Source organism: Chenopodium album, chromosome 15, assembly GCF_948465745.1.
Source record: "Chenopodium album chromosome 15, dcCheAlbu1.1, whole genome shotgun sequence".
NCBI lineage: Eukaryota > Viridiplantae > Streptophyta > Magnoliopsida > Caryophyllales > Amaranthaceae > Chenopodium > Chenopodium album.
In genome coordinates, this window is record NC_137848.1 from 42,346,606 (window position 1) to 42,373,744 (window position 27,139).

A 27,139-nucleotide genomic window follows, 5' to 3' on the forward strand; every position below is an offset into this window, starting at 1 on the left:
AGGGTTTCTAGAAGATAGCAAAGAGCACTACAGAGAATGATTTCAATGCTAATATGGAAACATTCTCTAAGATCAATGCTGAAGCTGGTGAAGATTTGCTTAACAGGAACTACAAGAAATGGGTAAGGGCTTACCAGACAACTCTCTCAACTTGTGACAGCATAGACAACAACATGAATGAGGTATTTAATGCATACATTCTATCATCTAGGCATAGACCTATAATCACCATGTTAGAGGACATTAGGGAGGGGATCATGGAAAGATTGCATAAGAAAAGAGACTTCATGATCAGAAAAGAAACCCCTATTTGCCCTAGAATCCAAAAGGCATTAGAGAAAGCAAAGGTGGTTGCCGGGGGTGGGTGGCATACTGGGATAGGAACTTCTCATATAGTGTTAGGGAGGGGGGCACACAAACTAGGTATGTGGTGAGTTTACTTGACAGAACATGCAGTTGCAATGCCTGGCAACTTCGTGGGATTCCTTGCAAGCATGTTGTCACTGCTATATGGAAGGCTATGGAGGTCCCTGAACACTATGTTAGTCACTGGTACAGAAAGGACACCTATTTGAAGGCTTATGATTACCCCCTAGAGCCTTTGAATGGTCCAAATGAATGGCCACAGTCAAATTATCCACCTATAACAGCTCCTCACTTCAAAAAAAATGAAGCATAGGCTAAAGCAAAAGAGGAGACAACCAACTAGTGAGGCTCAAGGAGAAAGGCTCACAAGACAAGGGCAACAGCATAAGTGCAACATATGTAGACGACAAGCCACAACAAAGAAGACCTGCCCTCAGGCAACTGCATCAGGGTCAGCAAACACAAGCAAGCAACAAGACCATGTGTATCAGCAAGCAACAACTACTCAGGCCACTCAACAGTCACAAACCACCATACCCATGCATAACAGAGGGATTGGGATGTACATATACCCTAATGGTTATCAGAGAATGGCAGTGGTAAGCAAAATCAATTAAACATACTCACAAATGCACCAGTTTCAAAATACTAACATTTTTATTTCTTTGACAATTTCAGTACATGAATGTTACTCAAACACATGGTGGGACTACTTGATGAATCTAATCTACTTCATCACTTAAATAGTACTACAATAACCAAGGTAACTATTCAAAACAAAATTACAGCACTTTGTATATTACATTTCTTCCTGATTTCAGTAGCTTCTTCCTCCTATTCCATGTTCTTCTTCAGCATAATAATCAATTCATATGCAATTTCTGGATCATGTTGGTTATCAATCCATTTGTAAAAATTACAGCCATCAATTTGTCTGTATTTGGGACATATAAGAAATCTCATGAATGGATGTCTTACAGTCCTTGATACTCTTTGTACTGGCCTTCTATTGCAATGACAGAAAATATTCGATCTTTCCATAACCTGTTTTAGTTTTTGTTGTTCTTGCAGGATTAAAAAAAAAATTGATGGCTGTGCTACTGGATTTCCTGGGATTTATGGAAGCGTTGCAATGGACTTGGGATAGCTTTTTTTTTTAATTGTTCTGTTGCTGTTAGGAAATGGAATGATTACATTATGTATTTTTAACCCCAACGACTAATTTTTTGGAAAAACAGATTTCATAAATATTTTGAAACTTATTTATGACAGGTGATTATGTTTTTTTTTTTTTTGGAGGTGATTATGTTTTTTTTGGAGGTGATTAAGTTTTGGTGTGGTTAAAGGTAAGTTAAACATAATTCAGGTGAGTTAAGTCACCGGAAAGTTGGCTTCAATCACCAAACTCTGCAATGAAAAAAAAGTTGATCACCAAAAGGTGAAATTTGTGGAGACTTGATCACCAAATGTTATCTTAACTCCATAATTTTTTTTTTTTTTTTTTTTTTTTTGAAAACAACATAATTTATTGTTTTAAAATAAATAAGTTTTAATAAAGGTTAATATTTAAGGTTTTTTCACCAAATACCCATGAGTTTTAACTTAATTCACCAAATACCACCAATATTTTTCAAATTCACCGTATACCATTCGGTTTTATGAAAATGTCACAATATGCCATTAATGACTAACGGATGTTAACTGCGTTAGTCATTAAGGCTAATTATGCCATGTGACATTATATGATTGGTTCTCTTTTAATTTATTTTAATTTTAAAATAGTTATTTAATTAATTATCAAAAAATACAAAAAAAATAAAAAAATCCCACCAACCACCACATCCTAGCCAGCCAGCCATCCCCTACCACCTCGCCGACGTGGTGTCTGCACTGAAACCCCTGGTCGAAGCCGGCTCCCGCACTCCTATAAAAAAACCCTTGCTCCCCACTCGTAGGCGCTCAAAACCCTAATCGTCGAACCTAATTTTCCTGCCTGAACCACCAAATTCCTCCCCTAAACCCCCCCGTCGAACCTAATTTCCCCGCCTGAACCACCAGCGATAAGACCTGCCGAATTTCTCCCCTAAACCCCTCTCCTTAATTTCTATTTAGTAAAAATAATTTAAATTTAACAAGGTGAAATGAATGCTAATTTTAGTGTGAGTTTTTTTTAAAAAAACCGGATGAATGTGGCTCCTACCTGACTACCACCTCCTCATACTCTTCTCTCTCAGCGTTCTCCATTGAAGCGCACTCAACGTTTCTCCATTGAAGCGCACTCAACGTTTCTCCATTGAAGCACCTTCTGATACTTGTACCCCCATTGAAGCACCTTCTGAGGTAATTTCTTGTTTCTTTTTCTAATCATCATGTCAATTTCACAATCTAGGATTTATAGTTGATCTAATTTAATTTAAATGTCAGTGTAGTAAATTTAGGGTTCGAAATTTGAACTATTGGTTCTAATTACTAAGATTATATAAAAGATCATAACCAGCGATTATGTTGCTAGAAAAGAAAAGTATGAGCATGATTTGATAAATAAATCAAATAATGCCTTTCCAGCTTTCCTCCCTATAATTATTTATATGCGTCTTCGAGGTGTATTTGATAATTGAATTATATTTGTTTGCTAATGTGTTGTAGAACCCTTTAATGTTAGAATTGAACTATGAATTTAGACCTGTTATTCCCGGCCCAGGGCGGCCGTGCCGCCTGCCCTGCCAGGGACATGCTTGATTGTTTATAAAAGGGAGTATTTTGTGTAATGTGGCGCGTGGTTGTGCAACTTTTTCTTCAGGGTAGAGAGACCCGGAAGTCATGCGAGGATCAGCTACGTCGTTAACGCTAAACTTGTGTATTCTTATATCACTATGTGGCATTTTCATTGGAAAAAGTCTTGCAGAAAGCGTTACTCCAAATGAAGCTAGGCAGCTCAGAGATGAGGTATTCTTTATAGTTCATCTGGAATATGTCTGATGAGCCATTTGTTTGGTTGCTTTCTGACTTTTGAGTAATGGAGTATTGGTTTTCTTCTTAAATGTGCCCCAGATTAAATGTATTACTGCGTTGTTTGGGATCGTGATTCATCAATGCTGTAGGATATCAATGTACTTTGGAGGAATTTAATTATTTATTTTTTGCTTGATGCCACCTACAATTAATTTTCACTCAATTTTGGAAGCACCATGTCTTCCAAATCTTTGATGTAACTTAGTAGTAATTAGTCTAAAATTTTGAATGTCACTTACGGATCAGATATTTTATTGGAAGAAAATTTGACAAATTATAGTCTAGGTGTGATTTTGAAACAAGGACGGTGGTGTATGCCTTATATTGGCAACAATTGTAATTCTGGATGATTTCAATTAAGTCATCTCTTAGAAGAAAATTGAATCATCTTAGTTTTGGGACTTGTAAGAGCTAAGGTTGATAGCATATAAGGCCTTTAATGTGCTAGCTAGCATATATAGATACTTAGAGAAGGTTACAAATTTAAAATCGAAAACTTTTGTTGTTGCTGTTGTTTTTAGCTGCTTGCTTACTCTTTATCTTCAATGATGCTTAACTTTCATGGCCAATGGCCATTATTGAATTCGGCAAGCAAGAGCTTCTGAATTTTTACCTAGGCTACTTGTATTGTGGTATAGACTATCAATGGAATTGAACCATAGAATAAACGGAATTGTTGGTTTTATTAAACCTTATTAAAATTAACCAACTAACTTTTGGATCCTCTTGTTAGAGTTGACATATCATGCCTCACCTAGTTATGGTAGCATAGCAAATCATACTTCACAATCCTTTTCAAAATTAATACGAGGTAATTTATTAATTACTCCCTTCGTGTTTAAATAAATGAAACGTTTTGAGTTTTTGCACTATTCATCCAATTCAACTTGACTAATATTTGTGATTTATACATAAGAATAAATATAGTCTTGTGGGTACTTGGTGGAATCGTTTCAATGAATAGTTTATTAATATTCAATTTTTTTTTAACTTTTACTTATTGATAACTAAAAATATTTTTAATCAAAATTTTGTATTGACATACGTGCACAAGGAAAACGTTTCACTTATTTATACACGGAAAAAGTAATATACTTCCTATGTTTTCTTTTACTTGTAATATACCCTTAAGATACACACTTTTAAGAGGTGATTAGAGAAGGTAAGCAGACAATTTTATCAAAATAGTTTGAACACCGTGAATAAGGAAGGGTTATGTACTATATGTGCACATTATTTTGTTTATTTCGTATGTCTACATTATCTGATCTCTTCCTTAAAGTGCGTGATATAGGCTGTGTTGTAAGTAAAAAAAATCACAGGAAGTATTAGATAACAAATCCTTGACTTTAAACACATCTTTCTAACTTATCCATGTGAGGTTTTTGTTGGACTATTTCGATTGGTTTTCTATCTCTTCTTTTTATACTTACTCCCTCCATCCCTAAAAGAAAGACCCTTTTGTGGAGTTTTCACGGCTATTAAGAAACTTAAATGAAAAATACTAGTGTAAGGGAAAGCTAATAAAAGTACATTGAAAAGGTAAATTTACATGGGATTTGCAAAAACGTAGAGAGAGAAAGTAAAAAAAGTATATGGGAAAAGCAAAATTTACATGAGGAAGCTAATTTTGCACAAATATTACCGTAAATTAGAGGGTTTTTTAGTGTAAATGGGTTTGGCCAAAATGGTCGTTCTCTAAGGGACGGAGGGAGTATTATATATATATATATTTTTTTTTTTTTTTTTTTTTTATGTTGAATTTACTATATGATCAAAATGTTTTATTTCAGGTTGAAGAGATGTTCTTCCATGCATTTAATGGATATATGAAGCATGCTTTTCCACGAGATGAGTTAAAACCCATGTCTTGTGGCGGGGAAGATACTCTTGGTGGTTATGCCCTAACATTGGTAAGAAGAAACCTTCAGGTTCCATATTTTTAAATTTGATTTCTACTTAATGCAGAGGTCGATAGTATTCCTACTCTTAACAGTTTTGCCGCACATTGAATTCCTCTTTGTTGTAGGTTGACTCCCTTGACACATTGGCTTTGCTTGGTGATAAAGAGCGTTTTGCTTTTTCTGTTGAATGGCTTGGGAATAACCTTCGATTTGACATTGTGAGTTGGTAATCATTTGTGCTATATCATTACTGTTGTATTGAGAGTATTCTTTCCTAGAAACCTAGCACTAAATGAGCAATGGTATCAGTATTTCTCTTTGATACATTAATCACTTTTTGTCGGTTAGGTCTAAAAAATAGAGACAAATAAAGGGTACAAGGCACCAAGTATAGAGGGAGGGATTAATTATTATTTTTGAGTTGCATTGGCAAATACGAAAAAAGAATTTAAGTATTCTATGACTTGACTATTGTGAAGGTGGTGAAAAGCAACTGATGAAGCAAGTGCTCCTTATTTGAAATATTCTATGACTTGACTATTGTGAATGATGTCAAATTGTGATTTGTGAACAATATTACCATTCACCCTTGTGAATAGTGTCATATATTCTGTCTTTATGGAGTCCTATCATTGTTATGCCACCTAATAAGATATATCTTGGCTTATTTTTGTCCCTTATTTAGTGGACTAACAATAAAAAACTTTACATTGGCTGTGATGTTAGTATGTGTCTTATCTTGTCGACTTTGGGGGTTACCAGCTTCATGGTCTTGCAATATTCTGCTTTTGTCCTGGTTACTGTTTGTGTGGTGGCAATCTAGAGTTTTTGACTTTTGTAGTTGCACGTGATCACTCGTAGTCCACATCTAACCAATCACTTCCAATGGGTCCATTTTATGAATTTTTCTCTTTTGTGTTTTGATCAATTTTGCTTTAAGTATAGGAGTTCTGTTAAGAGACTTATAAGTTTGATCTTCTGTGGTAACATATGCAGAATAAAACAGTATCAGTTTTTGAAACAACTATACGAGTTCTTGGAGGTTTGTTATCTGCCCACCTTATTGCAAGTGATTATGCTACGGTATTGTTTGCTCTCTTCTCGTAGTGGTTGTGGTTGGCACTTACGCTATCTATTTATCTGGAATAATTTGCTCATTTTCTTTCATTTCTGCTAGAATATATCTCTTGAATTTATTTACTTGAACTTTTGTTGCTACTCTGTGTAAGATAATGGTCAATTCATCTAATTGATCCAATTAGTTGGTTAAGTTGTAGTTGTCATGTCTGTCACATAAATGTGTGCCTTGATGGCATCATGTTGGGGAAAAATCAGCTTGTGATGCAATGAGCTGTTTGCTACCTTTGGTTGACAACTTGACACCATCTCGGAATAAAATTGGATGACCTGTTCCCTCCTCTCTTTGTGGGAGAGTTGAGGACTTAGAATAAAACTAGTCCAGTCTGAGAAGCATGGAAACCTTTTCCAGTCGGCTTGGTTATGTCTGAAATGTTTTAAATTGCCCTAAGCTGGTTACGAAAGGTCCCAAAAAGCACATATCATGGTATTCAAAATGTCAAAAGCTGTGGTTGACCCGTGGTATAAAAACTCGGCCGTTACGTCACGAATCGCCCATGACGTAATCACGTAACGGATTTTGAAGCTGCCGTTTCGATATTTACCGGTACAACACGTTGCTTTACAATACTCCGCGTAAAGGTGGGCATCGTGCCGTGCCGGCTTTGGGGTGGGCCGTGTCGTGCCGTGCCAAATTTTGGCAAACCCCAGCCCACGTGCCGTGCCGGGCTGCGGGCCAGCCCATAATTTTTTTTTTAATTTTTTATAAATATATATATATATATATATATATATATATATATATATATATATATATATATATATATATATATATATATATATATATATATATATATAAATCGATTTATTGTGTTATAAATAATTAAATAAGTTTATATAAATTAATCAATTTATATAAACTTAATTAAATAAGTTAATATAAATAAACTTAATAAACTATATATAAATAAACTTATTTATTTATTAATTAAATAAGTTTATATAAATAAATTTAATTAATTAAGTTTTATTTGGGCATGGGCTGTGCCACGGGCCGTGCCGGCATGCCGAGGACCGTGCCGCCCGCCGTGCCCATGCCGGATTTCAATTTTTTGTTCACGGCACGGCCCACGGCCCACAAGTGGGCCGCCGTGCCGGGCCCGTGCCCATCTTTACTTTGCGATTTCGGCCGGTACGGCCGTTTTAAAGTGAAATTCGGCCACATCAAACGTTACCAGCGAATATCCGAAGAAAAAACTCCGAGTTTTAAGCTCTCTTGACATTTTTTCCGGCGAGGGATCTCAATTCTCTATAAAAGTCGAGTTCTTTTTAAATAAAATGGGGTACAGCCAGTTATCAAACATCACTTTTTATCCTCTTTTCAAATTGACCTGACCCCACTGCTTCTCTTTCCTTCTGCTTTTTTCTTATTTTACATCCCACATGACCCCCCACCCCTTCTCTTCCCTTTTTTTCAATGTACCAGGGCCCCACACTCAAAAAAAGGATTTTAATTTTAAAATATAAAGAGGGGTATAAGAATGCATAGTAGTAAAAAGGGAAATACAGTGGTATACTCGGTGAAAATATAAGATTTTCAAAATTTAAGAGAAAAACCATTGTAATAATACAAAGTTTAAAACTTAAATATAATTTTTAATTCTTACGCGACAACCGCGATACGATCCACGATCAACGCATCAATTCCGTTACCGAATCACACGACCGTTTCCGCGATCGCGACCGAAACCGCATTTTCGTACTGTGGGTTGACCGCGCGTTTTGCAATGTGTACACTTTCTCAGCCCATAGATTTTCCAAACTTTCTTTTGACAAACTCCCTTTACTATCTTGCCCCTTTTACCCTACAAAATGTACACCTTTCCACTCTCTATTACGTTACCTTTTTTTTTACATCCAACCACCTTTTTACTTTATAAAAGGGCTCAAGGTGCATTGTGGAAGAAAAAAAAGGTTGTGCTCTTAATTCAATGTCTTCCCTAGACAAAAAAGGCGCTTGACCCGTATTACCTCAGCACCTAGACTCGTCTTTTTAAGCACTAGACACCACGAAACGGACAAGTGTTGTATGTGGATCATTGTTCTTATTGAGTTAGGAAAGCAAGTTGGGGGTCTTTGAGCCTAGGGACTTCTATCCCTTTAAGGAGGGGTCAAAGTGGATTAAAGGGGATTGGATTGCCTCATTATATTGGTCAATTGACTGATTGAATCCCAATGATGGATAAGAAAGATAATCAATAAGTGTCCAATTGGCTTAGCTTCTCAGGCTAAAGAGCTGAAACTTGGGCAAACAGGGCTTGTTTCGAAATTAACTTTAGCTTCTTTCGAAGCACATAACTGTTTTAAGTAGCATGAACAAATGAGCTTACCTGTACTGCTAACAACATTTACTGAGTTTTTTCAAACGGACTGGTATACCCTTTCTGGAATGTACTAATGACCTTTTTATAGAAAAGTTAAAACACTTTTCCAGTCCTCTTCATCTTAGTTCCTCATTGTTATCTCAATGAAGTAGCAAAGCATTCTCAAATTCCCATCCCTAATTCATAAACAAAAAAAAGTAGTAAAACATCTCGCTGTAAAGTATGAGAAATAAAAGAAAGTGACAGGAGCAGAGGAGAAATAAAATGGAGGTTTGGTGCTAATTTCTAGGAATGCGTTTGGTGACAACACTGAGGTCAATTGAAAAGCCTTTGGGTCCTTGTTTTGTGGCAGTTTAAGGTTGTGTTTGGGGTATGCTTCTGGGCTAGTTCAAGTGAATAAGGTGGTCATGGTCAGTGGTTAGAGTTGGGGATGATAAAGGTGCTTGAGCTGCATTTGGGTGTTACAGATTCTACATTATGTTGATTTATGACGATTTGTAGACATTGTAGTTGCTAGGATTTAGTATCAAAACAGAGAATTTAAGCAACAGTAGAGAGAAATAGCCCCAATTTATAGTACGTTGTATTGCACATCAGTGTAACCAACAATACAACTCTCCTTTCTAGAGGAAGGAAATCTCTCCCAAAAGGTTCTAGTACAAATTTCTGGATATCTTCCCCCCATTACATCTTCATTATTTATAACAAGATTCCCTCATAAACAAACTAAGAAATAACTACTTAGCCTTAGATTACTCTCTATTGCCCTTCCCTTTACAGAATCTGGCAACTGATTTCCACCTCAGCTTCAAGCTGTTGCAGCTTCTATTTTGGGCTTTCTCCGGGCATATGTGAACTGCTCCTTGGGCCTGGACTGATTCCTCGCAGTAATGTCTTCTATTTGTGGGGGTGAAAGGTGTTAACTGTGGGACAAGTAGTAAAAACATTATTTCTATATTTCAGAAGCTCTTTTAAAAATGGTTAGCCAAAGTGCAGTCGAAGTTTTTGAGAATCTTGGTGGCTTGGTCAAAAGAGCCTAAGTTCTGCTCAATACGGAATTCAAGTTCAAGCCATCAGCCACTGTTTATTCTAAAAAAAATTAAAAAATTAGAGTAAGGGAGGATCATTGTCCTCGATTGTATCCAACTTTCTTCGGAATTAGAAATTCATACTTCTAGTTTCTACCTCTTCCCCCCCCCCCCCCCCCCTCAAAAAAGTGTTAGAAAGAGAAACTTTTAGGCCTGATGATCAAGTAGCATAGCTGAGTAGCTGCCTAGCTGTGTAATCTATTAATATCCCCTTTCTTCCTTTCTGTGCCCCACTTCACCTCCCACAAACATTGGAAACCAATTCGAGTGTAATTGACTAAAATGAGTATATTCTCTATTGCGATTATATTATTGGTGATTTGGATGTCTAATTGCAGGGCATGAGAATCCCATCATATGAAAATCAATTACTTCATTTAGCCGAGGATCTTGCTTACAGATTGCTGCCTGCCTTTGACACGCCTACAGGTATTGATAGCTCAACTTTGTACTTCTTTTTCCCTGTTCTGAATTATAAATGCCTAGGCTCCATCTATTACCTTTTAAATTATAATTTTTTTTCCTAATTACCCAAAATTTTTAAGATATAAAAATACACCAATGGTGAGCTGTTCCTACTTCCTACTGTATTATCTCTCGCTGAAATCTACCCTTAGTGTAGTCTTGAAAAGCTATTGTCGTATAAAAATTAGAGATTGAGGCCTTTGTGTTTTTGTAAGATTTGCCTAAGCACACACTATAAAAATTGTTGTTAAAGAACTAGACAAAACATGTTACTTTTGTTAAGGCACTGAAGGGTTGCCACATCTTTGACACAATTCTGGTATTTTTATGGGGTTTTAAATTGTCTGCAATGGATAAAAAGTGGAGTTTTATGTATATATATTTTCAGATATATGTTGACTAGGATATTAGTGAGATAATTAAATACTTGGGCGAATGGCTTAGCTCGAGTTTAAACATATCAATAAATTATAGTGAGATAAATAAATAAATTATAGATCTTGCTGTCTTTCTTTATAATGCATTTCCTTTTCACCTACTTGGGCAAAATCTTTTCCCCGGAAAAAATTCCCCATGAATCGGAATTGTGAAAGGAGGCCTCCATCTATCTTGATGCAAAATCTTTCACTCAGCAACCTTGTTCTAAAGCCTGGCTGTACATCTTTTAGTATGGATGTTGAATCTGAAAAGATTTGAGGTGTTTATGATTAATTACTCTCTTTGGCACTTTGCTAAGAAAACTGAGAAAATGTGTAATTCATGTCATGACTGTTGTATGCAATATTCCAGGGATTCCATTTGGTTCTGTGAATTTATTGGATGGAGTAGATGAGAATGAAAGTAAGGTAAAGTCATCACCTTCTTTCCTTTTTTCATGTTACAAGATTGTGTATTGTATACCTCTTGTGAAGATTGCAGAAATTGTCGTTTGGAATGATCTTGTCTTCAATTTGATAGTCTGTTGGCAGATTACTAGCTTTCAAAATCTTTCTTTATTGTCTTGCTACTTCCGCCTGTCATGGCTGTATATTCATCGTTTAGATTTCATAAACTATTATCATGACTCATGGGCTGCTTCAGATAACGTCAACAGCTGGTGGTGGGACTTTGACCTTGGAATTTGGTATTTTAAGCCGCCTAACAAATAATCCTGGTAAGGAAATTATTAGTACTTTCCGCTTGCAAACTACTTTTTGTATTTTATAAAGCCAATTTAGTCTTTCTGAAAGGGGAGAACATAGGCACTGAAAGATTTAACTTGACTCCTAAAAATAAAAAATGTGCCCTAGGCTTGCCTTGGTGCTAGGCAAACCAAGGTGATATTGCCGTAGTCCTGTCAGGCACGACTGAAAATGTTAAGTAAGCTTCTTAATTATAGTGTTGGGCAAAACCCCCCTATTAATCACAAGTAGTCCTGTCAGGCGCGACTGAAAATGTTAAGTAAGCTTCTAAAATATATTGTTGGGCAAAACCCCCCAATTAATTACAGGTACTTTAATTTCTCCATCCCTAATTTGGGAAAGACGCTAAACTACGAATTGGTTAGCTATAGTGGTGGCCCACTGGCAGTTATTGACAGAGAATGCCGGTAAGCCTTCTCTGGTGGTTCCCGGTGATTGTGGACATCTCTGTCCAAGGTCTTTCAGGGTAGATATATACTCTTTTCGAACTCCTTTTGGCTCTCTCCTCTTTCTTCAAAATTTTCCCTTTTCTTCGTCTCTTATTTCTGCCACTCTTTTTATTTTTGTGTTTCACCTTTCATCCCTTTATATTCTCATTTACTTAAAGCTTTTGCCTTTTTTCCTCCTTAATGTTTTTTAATTGCGTCTCCCCTATAGTCTAAAGGTCTAAACTCTAAAGTAATCCTCTTACATTATAAGTTTCTGCTTTTATCCTCCTTTTTGTTTTTTAGTGGACTACTTTCCTACTGAATACTACTAAGGTAATCACTTGCTTCCCCATCTTATTTTTTTCTCCTTAATACTTTCAGGCTTTTTTTACCAAAAATTAAGTACCGCATTTTTTCTCCTTTTCAAAAGTGCGCCTAATATAGAAAAGGCGCATGCCTTCGCCTTACGCCTTGGCTGCAAGGACTTCCTGGACTTCAGTGCGCCTTGCACCTTTTCAAACTATGATTTGACTTAAGTGAGAAATTTTGCTGCATATTGATATATACTTGTGTAAGCGTTGAATGGCTTCACAGGTGGCTTTGACTTATAAAGTGTCATTTATTAGAAATTTTGCTGCATATTAATATATACAACTTGTGTAAAAAGTTGAATGGCCTTCCCATGTGGCTATGACTTATATTATAGGTGTCACTATGACTGCTCGTTTGTTATGTTTCTATGCTGTAGAAATTTTTATTAATATGAGCTGCCTTCTTTGTCAATTTGTTGTCCTAGAATCCTCAAAGATTTCAGTCATATTGTCATTGAACAAGTAGCAACTTTGCACAGCCTATTAGAAATGCAAATTATTTGAAGATGGTAGGGTAATGATGTAGAAAGCTGTAATGGGCTAACTCCGACAGATTATAATAACAGTAAATAAGCAATAGTATAAGTGGAAAGCTTGATTGATTGATAATGGCAAACTGATTACAAGGGGTGAATAGCTTTAGGATATCAATCTCACAAGTAGCTTTAGGTTACAACTCTCTCAATATTGACTTTGTGGCACAACTCTCAAAATGATTCATTCTAATTTCTGCCTACCGTTTTCTTTCCCCTCCCTCTCTATTTATACTAAGGACTTTTAACCTAGTAAATTAAAATTACTAGAATACACATATCACCCCTCCTTAGGATAGTCTATTACAATACCGGCCCTATTGTAGATGATGATCACTGCAGTTGCAGTCTGTATCTTTGTATTTTAAATTACGTCTTAGAAGAGGATGTTTTATTAATGAAATAATGGATCCATTAGTTTGAGGGAATGATACTTTTTGTCATTAACCTTCCTTTTGCATGTGGGAGACACCTTGATTCTTCTAATAATGTATTTTTTCCCATCAGTAAGGATTTTCTCAAGAGAAGGAATTGGGAATATTTCATGCCATCAAACTAATGGATCCATTGTTTCATCAATAAAACATCCTCTTAAAGGGAGTATTACTTTATCTAGAGGAGGAAGTTGATCAGGCACTATCTTGGTACTATCTTGGTACTGTCAAGAAATTTACAAATTTAATGTTCTTACAGAGTAACTATGGAGATCTTAGCCGCTCTAGGTGTAAAGTAGTTTAAACTTCCTATGAAATAATTTATTTTTGTTTCCATTATTCCTCAACCCATGCACGATTAAAGGTAGAAAGGTCTAAAAAAGTTTTGCAATGGGGTTTCCGTCCACTCTTTAATTTTTTTTATCCTATGGATGGTTGGTAGGTTAAACATTGAATCTTGAATACAGTCCTTTTGTTCTTTTAATGGAGCACATCTTTATCCCCATTGTAGCTAACGCCATTTTGTTAAATGCAGTTTTTGAGCAAGTCACAAAAAATGCTGTCCGTGGATTATGGGCTTGTCGTTCGAAGCTTAATTTAGTAGGTGCACACATAAATGTCTTTACAGGTGAATGGACACAAAAGGTATTAATACATACTCCCTTCATTTTTTAATATTTGCATCATTTTGACCCGCTTATTTGGCCTGATGTAACTTTGACCATTAATATCTTTAATTGTCTACTCCCTCTGTATTTTATAACTTGCTCACATTTTTTGCGGCCATATTTTTTTACATGCTCCATGTCCTTATTTGGAAACTTTTAATAATAATTTACTTATTTCCTCCCACTAATGGTCCCCTCATATCATATTTTTATTACTTCTCATATTCTCTCTCCTTCCCCACTTATACTCACTTCTACTTTTAAAAAAAAAATTATTCTTCAATTAACACCACTTCCATGTTCCATCATATTTTATTACTTTTCACTATTTCTCCTAAAACTCCACGCATGGAGAAATGGAGCAGGTAATAAAATACGGAGGGAGTATTAGTAAAAATTGTGAAAAATTAAATTATTGATATATTAAATGAAATAGACATTGTAAGTAATCCAAAGATATTACATAATAAAATTTATTCATTTTATAAAGTAAAAAATTTAGTTGAAAGAGAGAATGTGAATACTGCATAGGTCAAAGTGATGCAAATATTTAAAAATGGAGGGACTATAGAAGACAAAGAATTTTTAATGTTTAGCATTAATTTTGCCATTGTGGAAGATGCTTCAATTTATATTTTGTAAATTTGATAGCTGCTTGGTATTCATCGGTACAAAGCTTATGTTGCTATCAATATCCTTTACCCTCAATATATGATGATGATATTGAACGTTTTGTGCTCATTGTTATTTATCACCGTAAATGTTTTTTGGTTGGGAATGCATGCTCCATGTGATGCATGCAGATAGGGAAGCATGCTCCAAGAAAGTTTCTGCAATTAATGATCTCAGAACTTTGATGATCATGAATGCATTGACGCGAAGTTGCTCACATGCATCTGTTGAAGGAGTGAGTGGGTCACTGGTCTCCGTATCACTTAATAGTTAATTTATTGGACTGCCATATTTTCTTCCAGGTGGAGATTAGAGGAGAGGAAAAGCATCTACAGAGGCCAAGAGAGGGGAGAAATTAAAGCAAACCAAAAAAAAAGAGAAGAAAAATCCTGAGAGAACTGAGAAAGAGTTGATAAATTCAGAGTGGGTGATTTTATCAATGGGGGATTAGTCTGATTAAACTGATTTGTCATAGTAGGATTAATGCTTCCTTCTCTAGCTAAACTAATTAATTTTCTTTTTGGAGTTGGAAAGAAGAAATGAGAACTTTCTAAATAATCCTGTTTAGAACTGCTATGGAGAAACTTGTTTCTATGCAATGTTGCCATGTTGATATGTAGGTCATAATCTGATGGTTGACATCTTGCCTGAGAGGTGTGTTGTGTTGGGACAGACACTCTTAGTCCTTTTTCCTAGATTTTCAAATGCATGAAATGAAATATTTATCCTCTATATTCAATGAGCCCTGATGAAGTGTATAATTGCCTTTGTAACTAACTCTGGATAATGTCCTCCACTTCCCTTTTCCTTCTTGCATAACTGTAAAGAATGGAAGGCTTATCTTGATTCCTCACACAATCTCTTGACCTGTGTGACTCACTTGGTAAAAACTGGTCTATGACTTTTCTGTCATTTACTTAGACCAGGATTGAGGCTCCTTGTTAGCAATGTGGCCAGTCTTTGCAATACATACATATATATATATATATATATATATATATATATATATATATATATATATATATATATATATATTTATGTTCTCATGTTAATATTGACTTCTTTCTTTCCATTTTTGCATACAGTAATGAGTAATGTTACTCTCTTGATATCTATTGGAAGGTCACTGCAGTGGCTACAGCATGTCAGCATGTTAATTACATTCTTCCTTTGCAGGATGCTGGAATTGGAACAAGTATTGACTCATATTATGAATATCTTCTAAAGGTTGGTATCAAATTTGAATTATCTGATTTTTTCCCCCTCCCCTACGTCTTTCTTTTAAATGCTTGTTTTGATTATGAACTTCTTTAGTGAAAATTTTGTCTCTGCTTTAATCATGTTAACCAGTGTGTAACGTCCCAATAATTCCCTCTTCCTAAAACCAATTAATTAATAAAACCCTGGAGAATTACCAAATTGTCACCGCCACATGTGACACGTTAGGGTTACTTAGAATAATGTAATGGAAATCAATGAAACAAAATACTTGAAACCTAAAATCAAAAGTAATTAGTAAATAGTTAATACAACTAGGAACCATTAAAGGTCCTCAAAACCATTATTCAAACCAAACAAAAGAAGAAGCAAAGTCAAATCCATTACGCAAATTCAAACTGAACAAAATATTCATGAAAGATACATGAATATTTTACACTTGTTCTCTCTTCAGTCCCATGGTAATATTCAACCACCACCTGTATAGGGAAATTAATAGACCTTTGATGTGTGCCTCTTTGTAGCATATATGATTAGAGACTTTAGGTAATTAATCATATTTGTAATCATAATCCTTCACATTTGTAATCGTTCATATTTGTAATCATTCATATGAATCGTTCACACTGGTTCTCTCTTCATTCCCATGGTAACATTCAACCACCACTTGTATAGGGAAATTAATTGACCTTTGTTGTGTGCCTCTTTGTAGCATATATGATTAGAGACTTTAGGTACTTAATCATATTTGTAACCATAATCTTTCCAATTGTAAACAAATGCAGGATCTAATCGCAAGAAGAAGCTTAGCTTATATCAATACAGTACATGATCATTATTCACAATTTGTTGCACATAAAGTATATCGTGATACATTATGATCACATATCACTTCACTTCATTAATTAACATACTTAACTTCACAAAGTTCATACTTTACTTTATTCAAAATATTTATACAATGCATTTTATTTCTTATTTATAAGTATCATAATTTCATATACTGCAATTTAGTTTCTTACAACAAACTTTTCCATTCTAGGAAATACATGACAAGCACAATAATCACACACTTAATTTGCACATGGACACACAATTACAATAAATTCTACTGAAATTAATCAATAGTTATTAGAATATCAAATATCCTTTCTATTTTACGAAATCAAAAAATACCACCCCAAAACGCAAAACCGGTAGGTATTACCACCCCCTCCTCGATTTAGGTTGTTTTCTAATAGAGGAGGGGGTGGTGACACCTACTGGTTTTGTATTTTGGGGTGGTATTTTTTAATTTCGTAAAAAATGGATGGTAAATTCAACATGTGGTGTATTTAGGGGTGTGTTTTTTTTTAACAAAATTTCCTAAAATGGTTACCCTAGAAGTTATATTATTTTGAGATAAAAGCAAGGTCGAGTTATTTATAACGGACCTCATTTTGACAACTAATGAATAAAAAAAAATAAAATCAAGTTATACAACATAAACTACAATGTTGTTAGACGATGGAGGATGATGTGACAGACAAAGCAAAGCAACGAAACTATGCACTTGCATAGGTGGCTTGCCTGTCTGCGTTGATGCTTGCTCTTGCCAAATCTCGTGGGCTATCGCTTGGTATATGCTTCATTAATGCCTATATAGGTGTGGCCTGCGAGTGCGGGATCTAGCATGGAGACTGGAGAGTATTGTTGGGCGTCATGGGCTTGCAACACAAACGATGCTAATGCTTTGATACTTTGATTCAAATAAAGCCTTGCTATCAACACTAACAACAATGCATGGAACTAAGCAATTGCAATTGACGGACATATAACCAAGTCCCTCAATCCTCAAATCGACGTATTCAACTACTTTGTCTTCAATAGGAATCACTCTAACGCTCTGAAAGCAACTAATAAATGACCATAAAATAAAATTACCTAAAATTTTAGCAAAACCACAAAACAGCCTAAAAGAAACTAAATGAAAACAGGTGATCCTTGAATGCAACCTAAACGTGCTTTAAAACCCTCTAAAATATTTATCAACCACCTTTACTACTCTGTCACCTAAATGTTGGTCTTAAAGGTGAAACTAAGAGTTTGTGTAAGATTAATTATTAAGATAAAACATTTGGCCTTGTTTGAAGTTAGATTTAGTATATTATAACTCCTGCTATAAGATAGTAACACGTTGTCTTTTCTATCATATGTTTTATGATTTAGTGTTTTAATCCATGGTATATGTCATTCAACATTATAATATGCAATAACGACTCCTTGGCAATGATTATTTCTTGTTGAAAGTACATTGATAACATGTACCCTGAATCACATGTGCTTCTATACACCATTTAAATGATTAATGTTTCTCTTTTCTCTTCTTTTCTTATATATATATATATATATATATATATATATATATATATATATATATATATATATATATATATATATATATATATATATATATATATATATATATATATATATAATGCTTGTTGGATACGCAATTATACTAATCTATCCTCAAAACTAAAAAGAAATGGCTAAGTACATAATCAATGGTCAACCATAATTGCCAGGCTTTTTTACTGTTTGGGGATGAAGAATATCTTTACATGTTTCAAGAGGCTTATGGAGCTGTAATGCACCATCTCTTCACTGATCCCTGGTAATTATCTACATGTTCTGATCTCATTATTGCTGATTTGGTTTACCAGCATTACTGATATGATGGGGAAATCCATTTAGGTATGTAGAAGTAAATATGGATTCTGCAGCTATTGTATGGCCATTATTCAACAGTTTACAAGCATTCTGGCCTGGCTTGCAGGTAATACATACTTCTAACACAATTATAATGGTTTCCTAAAATAAAAAACACACAATTACAATGGAATTACTTATATATAGAAGTGATATAAGCCATCTTCAACTTGAAGTTGCGTTGATGACATGCAAGAAGAATTTATACCCTTTGTATTTAAAAGGTTTTAGCTGGAGATGTTGATCCTGCTATTCGTACACATGCTGCCTTCTACAGTGTTTGGAAAAGATATGGATTCACCCCTGAGGGATTTAATCTGGCTACTCTAAATGTTCAGGTAAATTCTCAAAAGTTTCCTCATAGCTATTATTAGTAGCACAGTTATGTGAGTTTAGGAAATTGGTTTTGTTCATTATTAAAAGCCGTTTTAAATTGATGTTTTCCTTGAATTAGTATTCAGCTATTGCTTCTTACTGGCACCTTTGGTTGAATTATAAAAATTTATCAATTTATTATTCATTCTACTATATGTATGCACTGTAGCTCTTGTTGTATGATTGGTATCAGTTCTTTCATCTTGTAAACTTCAATACCTACATACTATATATGATTTTCTTTACTAAGCCACAAGAAATTCCTTTTATGCAAGTATCAGAGTACTACCTTCATCTCAAATTGGAATTCTTATTACTATATTGGGATGTCCTCAAAAGAAGTTCCTGTCTTTTTTCTTTTCTATGCGATAAAGTTATATCTATTCTCAAATAGGCTCCTGCAATTTTTTGTTGCTAGATATAGTAAAGGCTTTGACTAAAAAAATTATGTATAGTGTATTAGTCACATGACAATCCTCAATAAGCAAGCCAAAATGTTTGAACAATATTTGTAAAAGAGAGGCTATGATGCAGTGACCTGATTTAGAAATTTAATTTCAGCAAGGTCAGAAAAGCTATCCACTACGTCCAGAATTAGCCGAGAGTACTTATTGGCTCTACAAAGCTACCAGAGATACCAGGTTTGTTTTTTGAGGGAATAATTTATTTTTTTTCACTTTATTTTATTTTTTTTCTTGGAGTGTCATTATTGATTTTTGTTTCTGTATGAAAAGGCGTATGATTTTTCTTTCATTGGTTTTCCAATTTGCCATGAGTTGATTTTTTTTTTTTTAAATGACTGCTTTTATTGGTATATATGACCATTATTGCTTACATATCACTGATAAGGCAAATTTTGCATGGTCTAAACAAAACTCCTAGATCTAACAAAACCAAGTTCGAACCCTAATACATGTACAATGTTAAGCAAGGGTGGAGAATCCACAAGGACGACACTAATAACCATGATACATAATCCAAAACCAAGCCAATCAAAGAAAGTAAGCGAGATATTAATAACCTAACAAAATCACAAAAGTTAGAATGAAATTCAATCTAGGTAAACACCACAGTGGGGTGGTTGGGGTCATGTAATCAAGGATAAATGGGGTAGGGGATAAAGTGAATCTTAAACTAAGCCAAGTCGGAATTGTTGATTTAAAATAAACTCTCTTCACCTTTCAATGGCGAGTAGTTTGTCAAGCATGGGCTTTCTTTCCATACTTATACATCCCTAGGTCAATTAAGATGAATTAACTAATAGACTTTCCTAGGCCACATTATCAAAGAATCATAGGTAAATCATGCAACACTCAATCAATCAAAGAAAAGCAACAAGATCGACTAAAATCAATAAGGCAAAAGGTTTTAATTAAGAATTCTCTAAATCCCAACCCCTTAAGTCCAAGAATTACAAAATCCACCCACCTACCTATCCCTAGCAAAAAAATCTACTCAATATTCATGTTCAATCTCAATATTAAAAATTCTTCTATGGTATAGCTCAAAAATCCTTAGAAGTAATCATGAATTTGCTAGAACCACAGCTTCAAATAGAAACTAGAATGAAATACAATATGCTCAAATGCGAATCTATTTATTTTAACTAAGTATGAATTGAACAAGGAGAAATCATTTCTTTCAAAAAAAAAAAAAAACAAGGAGAAATCATGAGCTAAACAAACCAAATTATCACCCATGAAATAATTTAACGCTAATCAAGATAAGATAAGAGTAAAGAAATATCAATAGGAAATTAAGATTATGAAAGCTAAAAGTTTCATAATTTGGATTAGATCAGCAAGCAAGAAGACTAAGCGGGACTAAAAGCAAGATTAATGTTAAGATTAAAGGTCTAAATCGATATCATATGGTGTGCATGTATACCATAGGGACTTGTAAAAGTTATCTTTTCTTAATCTTTAGGATAAATTGTGATAAAAAGAATCCCAAATGCATTGGGTAGTTATAAGGAATCTATAATTGTGGTAATTATTTGACTTGTACAACGTATTGTGAAAGAAGTTTGGCCATTTGAAAAACAGAAAAATCACAATGCGAAAATTATCTTAGCTTCTTTTGTTCTATATAAAAGATGGTTTCATCAAACTTGCCAACCTCTAAATTTCCCTAGCTTACTATTGAAGGTTTAAGACACGGTGTTTGTCTACAGACTATCTGAGGTAATGCAGTCTGTTGAAACAAATTACTAAATCGTACTTTAGTGTCACCATCTCTAATACCTTCAAGTCGTTGATCTCCCTTAGTACCTCTCTCTGTCTCTGTCTCTGTCTCTCTCTCTCTCTCTCTCTCTCTCTCTCTCTCTCTATGAGGGCAGCTTAGCACAATATTCAGAACCATTGCTGTGCCTGTAGTTTTTGTTGCTAGGTGTATATCTTATTCCAAATCATTTTGTACTTGAAGGTATCTGGATGTAGGACGTGACATTGTTTCCAGCTTGCAATATGGGGCCCGGTGTCCTTGTGGATATTGTCATATAACAGATGTTGAGAATCACAAGCAAGAAGATCACATGGAGAGCTTTTTCCTAGCTGAAACTGTAAGTCTTATATCTAAATGATGAATCAATCTTTTCTAATAATATATTTTCCCTGTTTTGTATATTTGAATTGCAAGTTTGTGCTCCTGTGCATAAAGATTTTGGTTTCGATATCATATCAGGAAAAATTTTTTTTTCTTAATTATGGTATTTATGTTTGAACAAAATAATAGTTGGTACCTATAGGTTTCCCAAAAGAGCTATTAGGTTATCTTGGTTGATGTTCTATTGTATTGCTAAACGGCCCAACACAGATTCGGGGTATAAGGACCGAACATGCCCTGTTGTCATCAGGTGTGGCAAGGGTTCTGAAGTTGCTATTTGCTGCAGCAGAACTTTGGAAGTAGAAAATGTATATTCGATTTATTTTTTTTGTTATGTTATATATTCAGTTTGTTTTTAGTATACAACACCGTCTTTTTGATGGACACTTATAAACTTATTATTTTTTGAAATAACTTCAAATAATTTTCTAAGGATTTCAATTAATTATATCCCCGTACCTATGTCCAAAGTTAAGATGGTGTCATCGTGTCTAAATTTTTTGAAAATGACATGCTAAACACTCTGATCCATAATATTTGGATACTCATACCCGTGTTTATGTAACATAGATTGCTATTCACAGGTTATGTATATGATGAGGATTTCTCAAGAATCCTTTGTGAAAAGTGTTTTGTAAGCTCATTTGGTTCAACGTGTGTGTGCGTGTGCATGTGTGTGTGTGTGTTTGTGTGCGTGTGTCTGTGTGTGGTGTGTGCACGCGTGCGCGTGCATGACTGCGCCCTCATTGGTACTCCCAATTGTTGGTTACCTTAGAACTTTTGTGTGTGCATTTGTGTTGGGTCCATTGTTGATGTGCTTGGCTGTGCTTTTCGAACATTCAAGAGTGGGTGCAGATTTGATTTTGAGTTTTGATAGGGTAAAGGAGAAGTTTCTTTGGTGAAATAGCATGATGGCAATCTTGTAGTGTGTTTGGCTGGAAAGAAATGGTCGAATTATAAGGGTATTACTATCCCATATGATTTGATATGGAAAAAAGTAATTTGCCATCTTCTTTATGGGCAAAGTCTTTCTCAAATTATTCTCTAGAGAAATACAAGTATAGAGAAATTTGGCTGATATGTAATTTTTGCAATTTCTTTTTGAGGACACCTAGTCCTCTTTCTAAGAATGTTGGGCTTCTAAGAAAGAGCATATTAAAAAGATGGAGGTTACGGAAATGCGCATGTTAAGGTGGATGTGTGGAAACACTTTAAGAGATAGAATCAGAAATGAGGTTATTCGCAAGAAAGTAGGTGTGGCGGGCATTGTAGATAAATTAAGGGAAAATCGTCTGCGTTGGTTTGGACATGTAAGACGGAGACCCGAGGGTGCACCGGTGCGAAGAGTGGAAGAGTGGGACCATGGAGGGATTAAACGAGGAAGAGGGAGACCAAAGATGACTTGGTTGGAAGGAGTGAGGAAGGATATGAAGTGCATGGATTTACGTGAGGACGAAGTTTTGGATCGTAAGGGATGGAGGAGAAAGATTTATGTTGATGACTACACGGAATAATCAAATTTGGTTCATGTTAGCCGACCCCACTTTTGGGATTAAGGCTTTGATTGATTGATTGATTGACTAGTCCTCTTTCTGTATTACCCTTTATGTGATGTAATAGAATAGTTTTCATAAACTAAAGTATTTCTTTGCAGAGATGAATTGGCATTGATTTACCAAAAATGTTCCAAATTTGTGTCAGTGGTGTCGATTTGTTTATCTGGTGTTTTGCTTGGGTAAAATTCTGAGATAATCAATACAACCCAAAAGCCTTCACTTTGCATCAGGTTTTGGTGCTGTAAAACTTTGTTTGTTTTTTAATGCAAGTTACGTTCGTGCTCAGGTTAAATATTTGTGGCTGCTATTTGATTTGGCAGTGGGTGCTGATAATCTTGTTGAAAGTGGACCTTACAAGTAAGTTCCAATATGCCATGCATATAGGTTTGTGTACTTAAATCAATTGAGAAAGGATTGGGGTGTGTGTGTGTTGGGGGGGGGGGGGGGGGGGTTGTTATTTCTACAGAATGGCTTTTGCAATTCCAATTATCCAGTGTTTTGTTATTTGTTCCTTTGCAGTTATATATTCAGTACTGAAGGCCACCTGCTACCTGCAACCCCTCAAATATCCCTAGTACGTGAACATTGTTCATATTATGGTGCCTACTGTAGGAGCCATAATAGCAGCTTGAGGCAAGAACTACACTCTTCTGATATCTCCAGGAAATCCCAAGAAGCAAATGGTAGTGGAGTCCACCATAGAGGTTGGGGGCCCAATGCATTGTTATCTGCCTTACCTGTTAGGACGACAAGTTCCAGCTCAGGGTTGGTGAAGGTCAGTGTGTTTTATGTTGAACATTCTGTTTGTATGCAGCCTCATATGCACATGCTTTTTAGCTTGGGTGCCTGTTTGAAGCTTCAATTAAGCTTGTACTTCATGCTCTTGCTTCTCTTTTCTGCCAATTAAGAGAAACGTATAAAAACAATGGGGATACAACTGTTGCATACTATCTCTGTTTCACAATGGTGTTAACATTTGCCATATTGGTCCATTTAAAAATGTTATAACATGTTGCTTTATTCTGTACTTTGTATTTGACACATCCTTTTTGAATTCTTGCCCCTCTTACCGCACAACATTTACCTATTTTGGATCATTATCTCTTCCATTAACCACCTTTTTCATACACCCACCCAGCTTTTTACACTTTATCCATCTTTTCTTACGCCCACCCTCCTTTTTACTTTCTCTCTTGCTAGTCTAATATTTGTGCAAATAATAAATGTTAAAATAATTGTGAAATGGAGTGAGTATAAATTTGTGATTTGCAGGTTTTAATCATGTGACAGCAAACAAGAGAAAAATTACTCTCTTTGCCTCTAGGAAAGGGTGGATTGGGTGTGTGTATAGGATTATTTTGTTATTAATTTATTATAATGGATAAACCTAATGAGTAGAATTTGTTAAACCCCTCCTCTGCCAACTTAATCAAATGTGGTTATTGCCTAAATATCAAGGCATTGAATCTGAAGTTGGTTTTTGCTAGTTTTGAACCCCATTTCCCCAATGTTATAAATTGGTCTATTAAAATTTTCTTTATGCTTTATAGGGGTTTTGTCGAGGACTGAATCATGGACAAAAGATTGGCGTATCATTTGTCAAGCCTCAATTTAAGGCTCAAGAAGTTGTCTCTGTAGATAATAGGGTAGCTAACACAGCTTCTTCTAAGAGCAACATAGTGGTTTCAAGTCCTGCATACACCGAAAATAATGGGTCTCTTGAAGAATCAAGCAAATCTGAGATGGGAAATCAGAGTCCCCAACAATAACAGCTGGCAGGACGAGTATACCATTGTGCATTAAGTTATATATAGAGGTCTGAGCATCGTGACGTTGAGCAGCTTTCATTACTAGTGATTAGTGAAGCAAAAGCACTGTGGAATATTGTTATTGTGCCTGTACTTGTCAAACGTGATCAACGAAACATTCACACATCCATTGACCGAATACATTGATTAATCATCCGGAGCATCGACCAAAGCCTGACAGAAACAAGGAGCTGTATTTTTATTTGTATCTTGTTGATAATAGCATCATTTGTGGCCTGTTAGCATTTAAAAATCTCAGGTTAGATAATGATCATTTGTAATGTAAACATTTTTTTATTCTCAGCTTTTTATTTTTGCAAAGTGTTAAATTGTATATACCAAAAAAGAAATTTTGATACAGAGTAAATTGAATTCTATGTATAGTCGAAGATTTGCATCAATTCAGACAGTCTCCATCATCTTATAGATTTGACAGTTTGGTGAAGCGATTTGTTGGTAAGGATCCCTATATGGCTGTATGCAGCAAGTTATGTATGGCAAGGCTGTAGAGATGTACTTTTTTTTTTTTTTTTTTTTAAGGGGTAAGGGGGGGCCCCACCTGTAGAGATGTACTTGTACTTCGAGTAGATTGTTTAGCATCGATAATTATCAATGGCTAATTATTAATTTTGGCATATCCAGGTTTAAATAGTAAATTTTTTTCTACATTGTGAAGAAAAGTTTTATAAAAAAAAAAAAACCTGAAATAAAATGGCACAAATTTGCGTTTTTGATTAGTTCTAGAGGTGATCAACAAAGGTCTAGCCGTATGGCCTAATACAACCCTAGCCAACCCGAAAAAGTAAGAATTTGGACTGTGAAGAATCGGAAAATTCAAGTTTATAACTGTGCTAAACAAACCAAGTTTAGCACATGGCAATTTTGTAATTAAATGGGCTTGGAATCCATGAACAGGTATTAAACAAATACTTTCCCTTACTGCAGCACCTGACAAATGACCTGTCCTAATACAAACAAGCTAACGGAAAGTTTGTTTGAAACGTTAGGAGTGACCACGGTAAAGGCTCACTGCTAACCACGGTAATTACACTTGAATTAAGCTTTTACCACTCCTTGAATTGAATGTCATGGAGGGAAAAAGAAAAAGCCATTTCTCATCAGCAGTACATAGAGAGAGAAAAAGAAAAGGCCATGAGCCAAACACAAAAAGAGGTTTCAAGCTTGGTAGATCTGTCAAGCGTTGGTTGCTAGATCTCTCAGTCGGAGGTTGTTTGTTCTGTCAAATTGCGTTGCGCAGCTTCCGATAGTTGGTTCTTCTGAGGATTAGGACGGAGTTAAGCTCACAAGCTCTATCAATGGTGAATACCAATAGGAGGGGGGAAATCAAACAAGCAAACGAAAACACCTTCCCTTTAGGGTTAACCATTCCCTTAATTTCTATATTTTTACTAAGGGTTTTCGTTGGATTTGGCGGCAAAGCCGCCGAAAATGGTGTTGAGGTTTGGTGTCCACCATTAATGGAGCTCAAAGAAGATGATGAAGGTATGTGGGATAGTCAAATTAACTCGCAAATATGTTCCAATTGAACGCCTACCTTATGAACACCGGAGAATTGAACCCAGAAGAAAATCGATCTGAGTTCAAGATCGATGAAACGGCATCACCCAAGCATTCAAGTTCTTGCTCGATGGAAGAACAAAAAAAGAATGGGGAGTGAAGAACAACCAGTCAAGTTGAAGAAGAAGAAGAAGAAGCACCAAACAATGGAGTGACAGCGACTAACCAGGATTAAGGAATAGAAGAAAACGACAAATTAACAGAAGTTATCTCTCAAATTGGGGATGGACATTTTCACCCTTACTTTTTAAGACGAAAATAACCTGTGTTAAACAGGCCAGGTTTAGCACAGTTATTAACCTGGGATGGCTCGTGAAGAATAGAATAATGATATTGTACTTGTGCAGAGAAGGAGGGTCGAAGTTGTTTCTCTAGAAAGGTATATATTTGAGTAATACGCTGATCAGTGGTGATAAGACAATTCTACGCTTGTTTCATGCACTTCTTATAGGGTAGGTAGGGACTAGGGATTATATGCCAGCAATCTATATCTCATCTTATATTCTATTCTCTCGGTTTCTAAAATATTTTATAAATATTTTATACACACTTGAGTGTACCATGCATTCAACTAATCTAAAGTTGGTTTTTGCTCTTCATTTGATAATTAAATGAAAACAATCATCAAAATAAGAGTAAAGTGCTCATTAACAATCTCTCCTCATA

At 35.2% G+C, this 27,139-nt stretch overlaps 1 protein-coding gene across 1 annotated transcript; it reads left to right on the forward strand.

The window, feature by feature from the left end:
• The first annotated feature begins 2,570 nt into the window (after positions 1–2,570).
• LOC145582263 (alpha-mannosidase I MNS4-like) lies at positions 2,571–25,267 on the forward strand. The gene is made up of 18 exons (XM_081639274.1): positions 2,571–2,706; positions 3,167–3,312; positions 5,172–5,291; positions 5,408–5,500; positions 6,279–6,365; positions 10,170–10,260; positions 11,086–11,141; positions 11,377–11,449; positions 13,779–13,888; positions 15,760–15,810; positions 18,369–18,457; positions 18,538–18,619; positions 18,777–18,890; positions 19,489–19,568; positions 21,352–21,487; positions 23,374–23,444; positions 23,607–23,862; positions 24,638–25,267. The coding sequence occupies exons 2-18, from the start codon at positions 3,187–3,189 to the stop codon at positions 24,854–24,856; spliced, it is 1,854 nt and encodes a 617-aa protein (XP_081495400.1). The 5' UTR covers positions 2,571–2,706; positions 3,167–3,186; the 3' UTR covers positions 24,857–25,267.
• The last annotated feature ends 1,872 nt before the right edge of the window (positions 25,268–27,139 follow it).

Bases quoted from the DNA above. Each gene is read 5' to 3' on its own strand.
- LOC145582263 (XM_081639274.1), top strand. From the start codon at position 3,187: ATGCGAGGATCAGCTACGTCGTTAACGCTAAACTTGTGTATTCTTATA. The intron at 3,313-5,171 runs GTATTCTTTATA...GTTTTATTTCAG, and splicing joins CTAGGCAGCTCAGAGATGAG to GTTGAAGAGATGTTCTTCCA. The intron at 15,811-18,368 runs GTTGGTATCAAA...CATAATTGCCAG, and splicing joins ATTATGAATATCTTCTAAAG to GCTTTTTTACTGTTTGGGGA.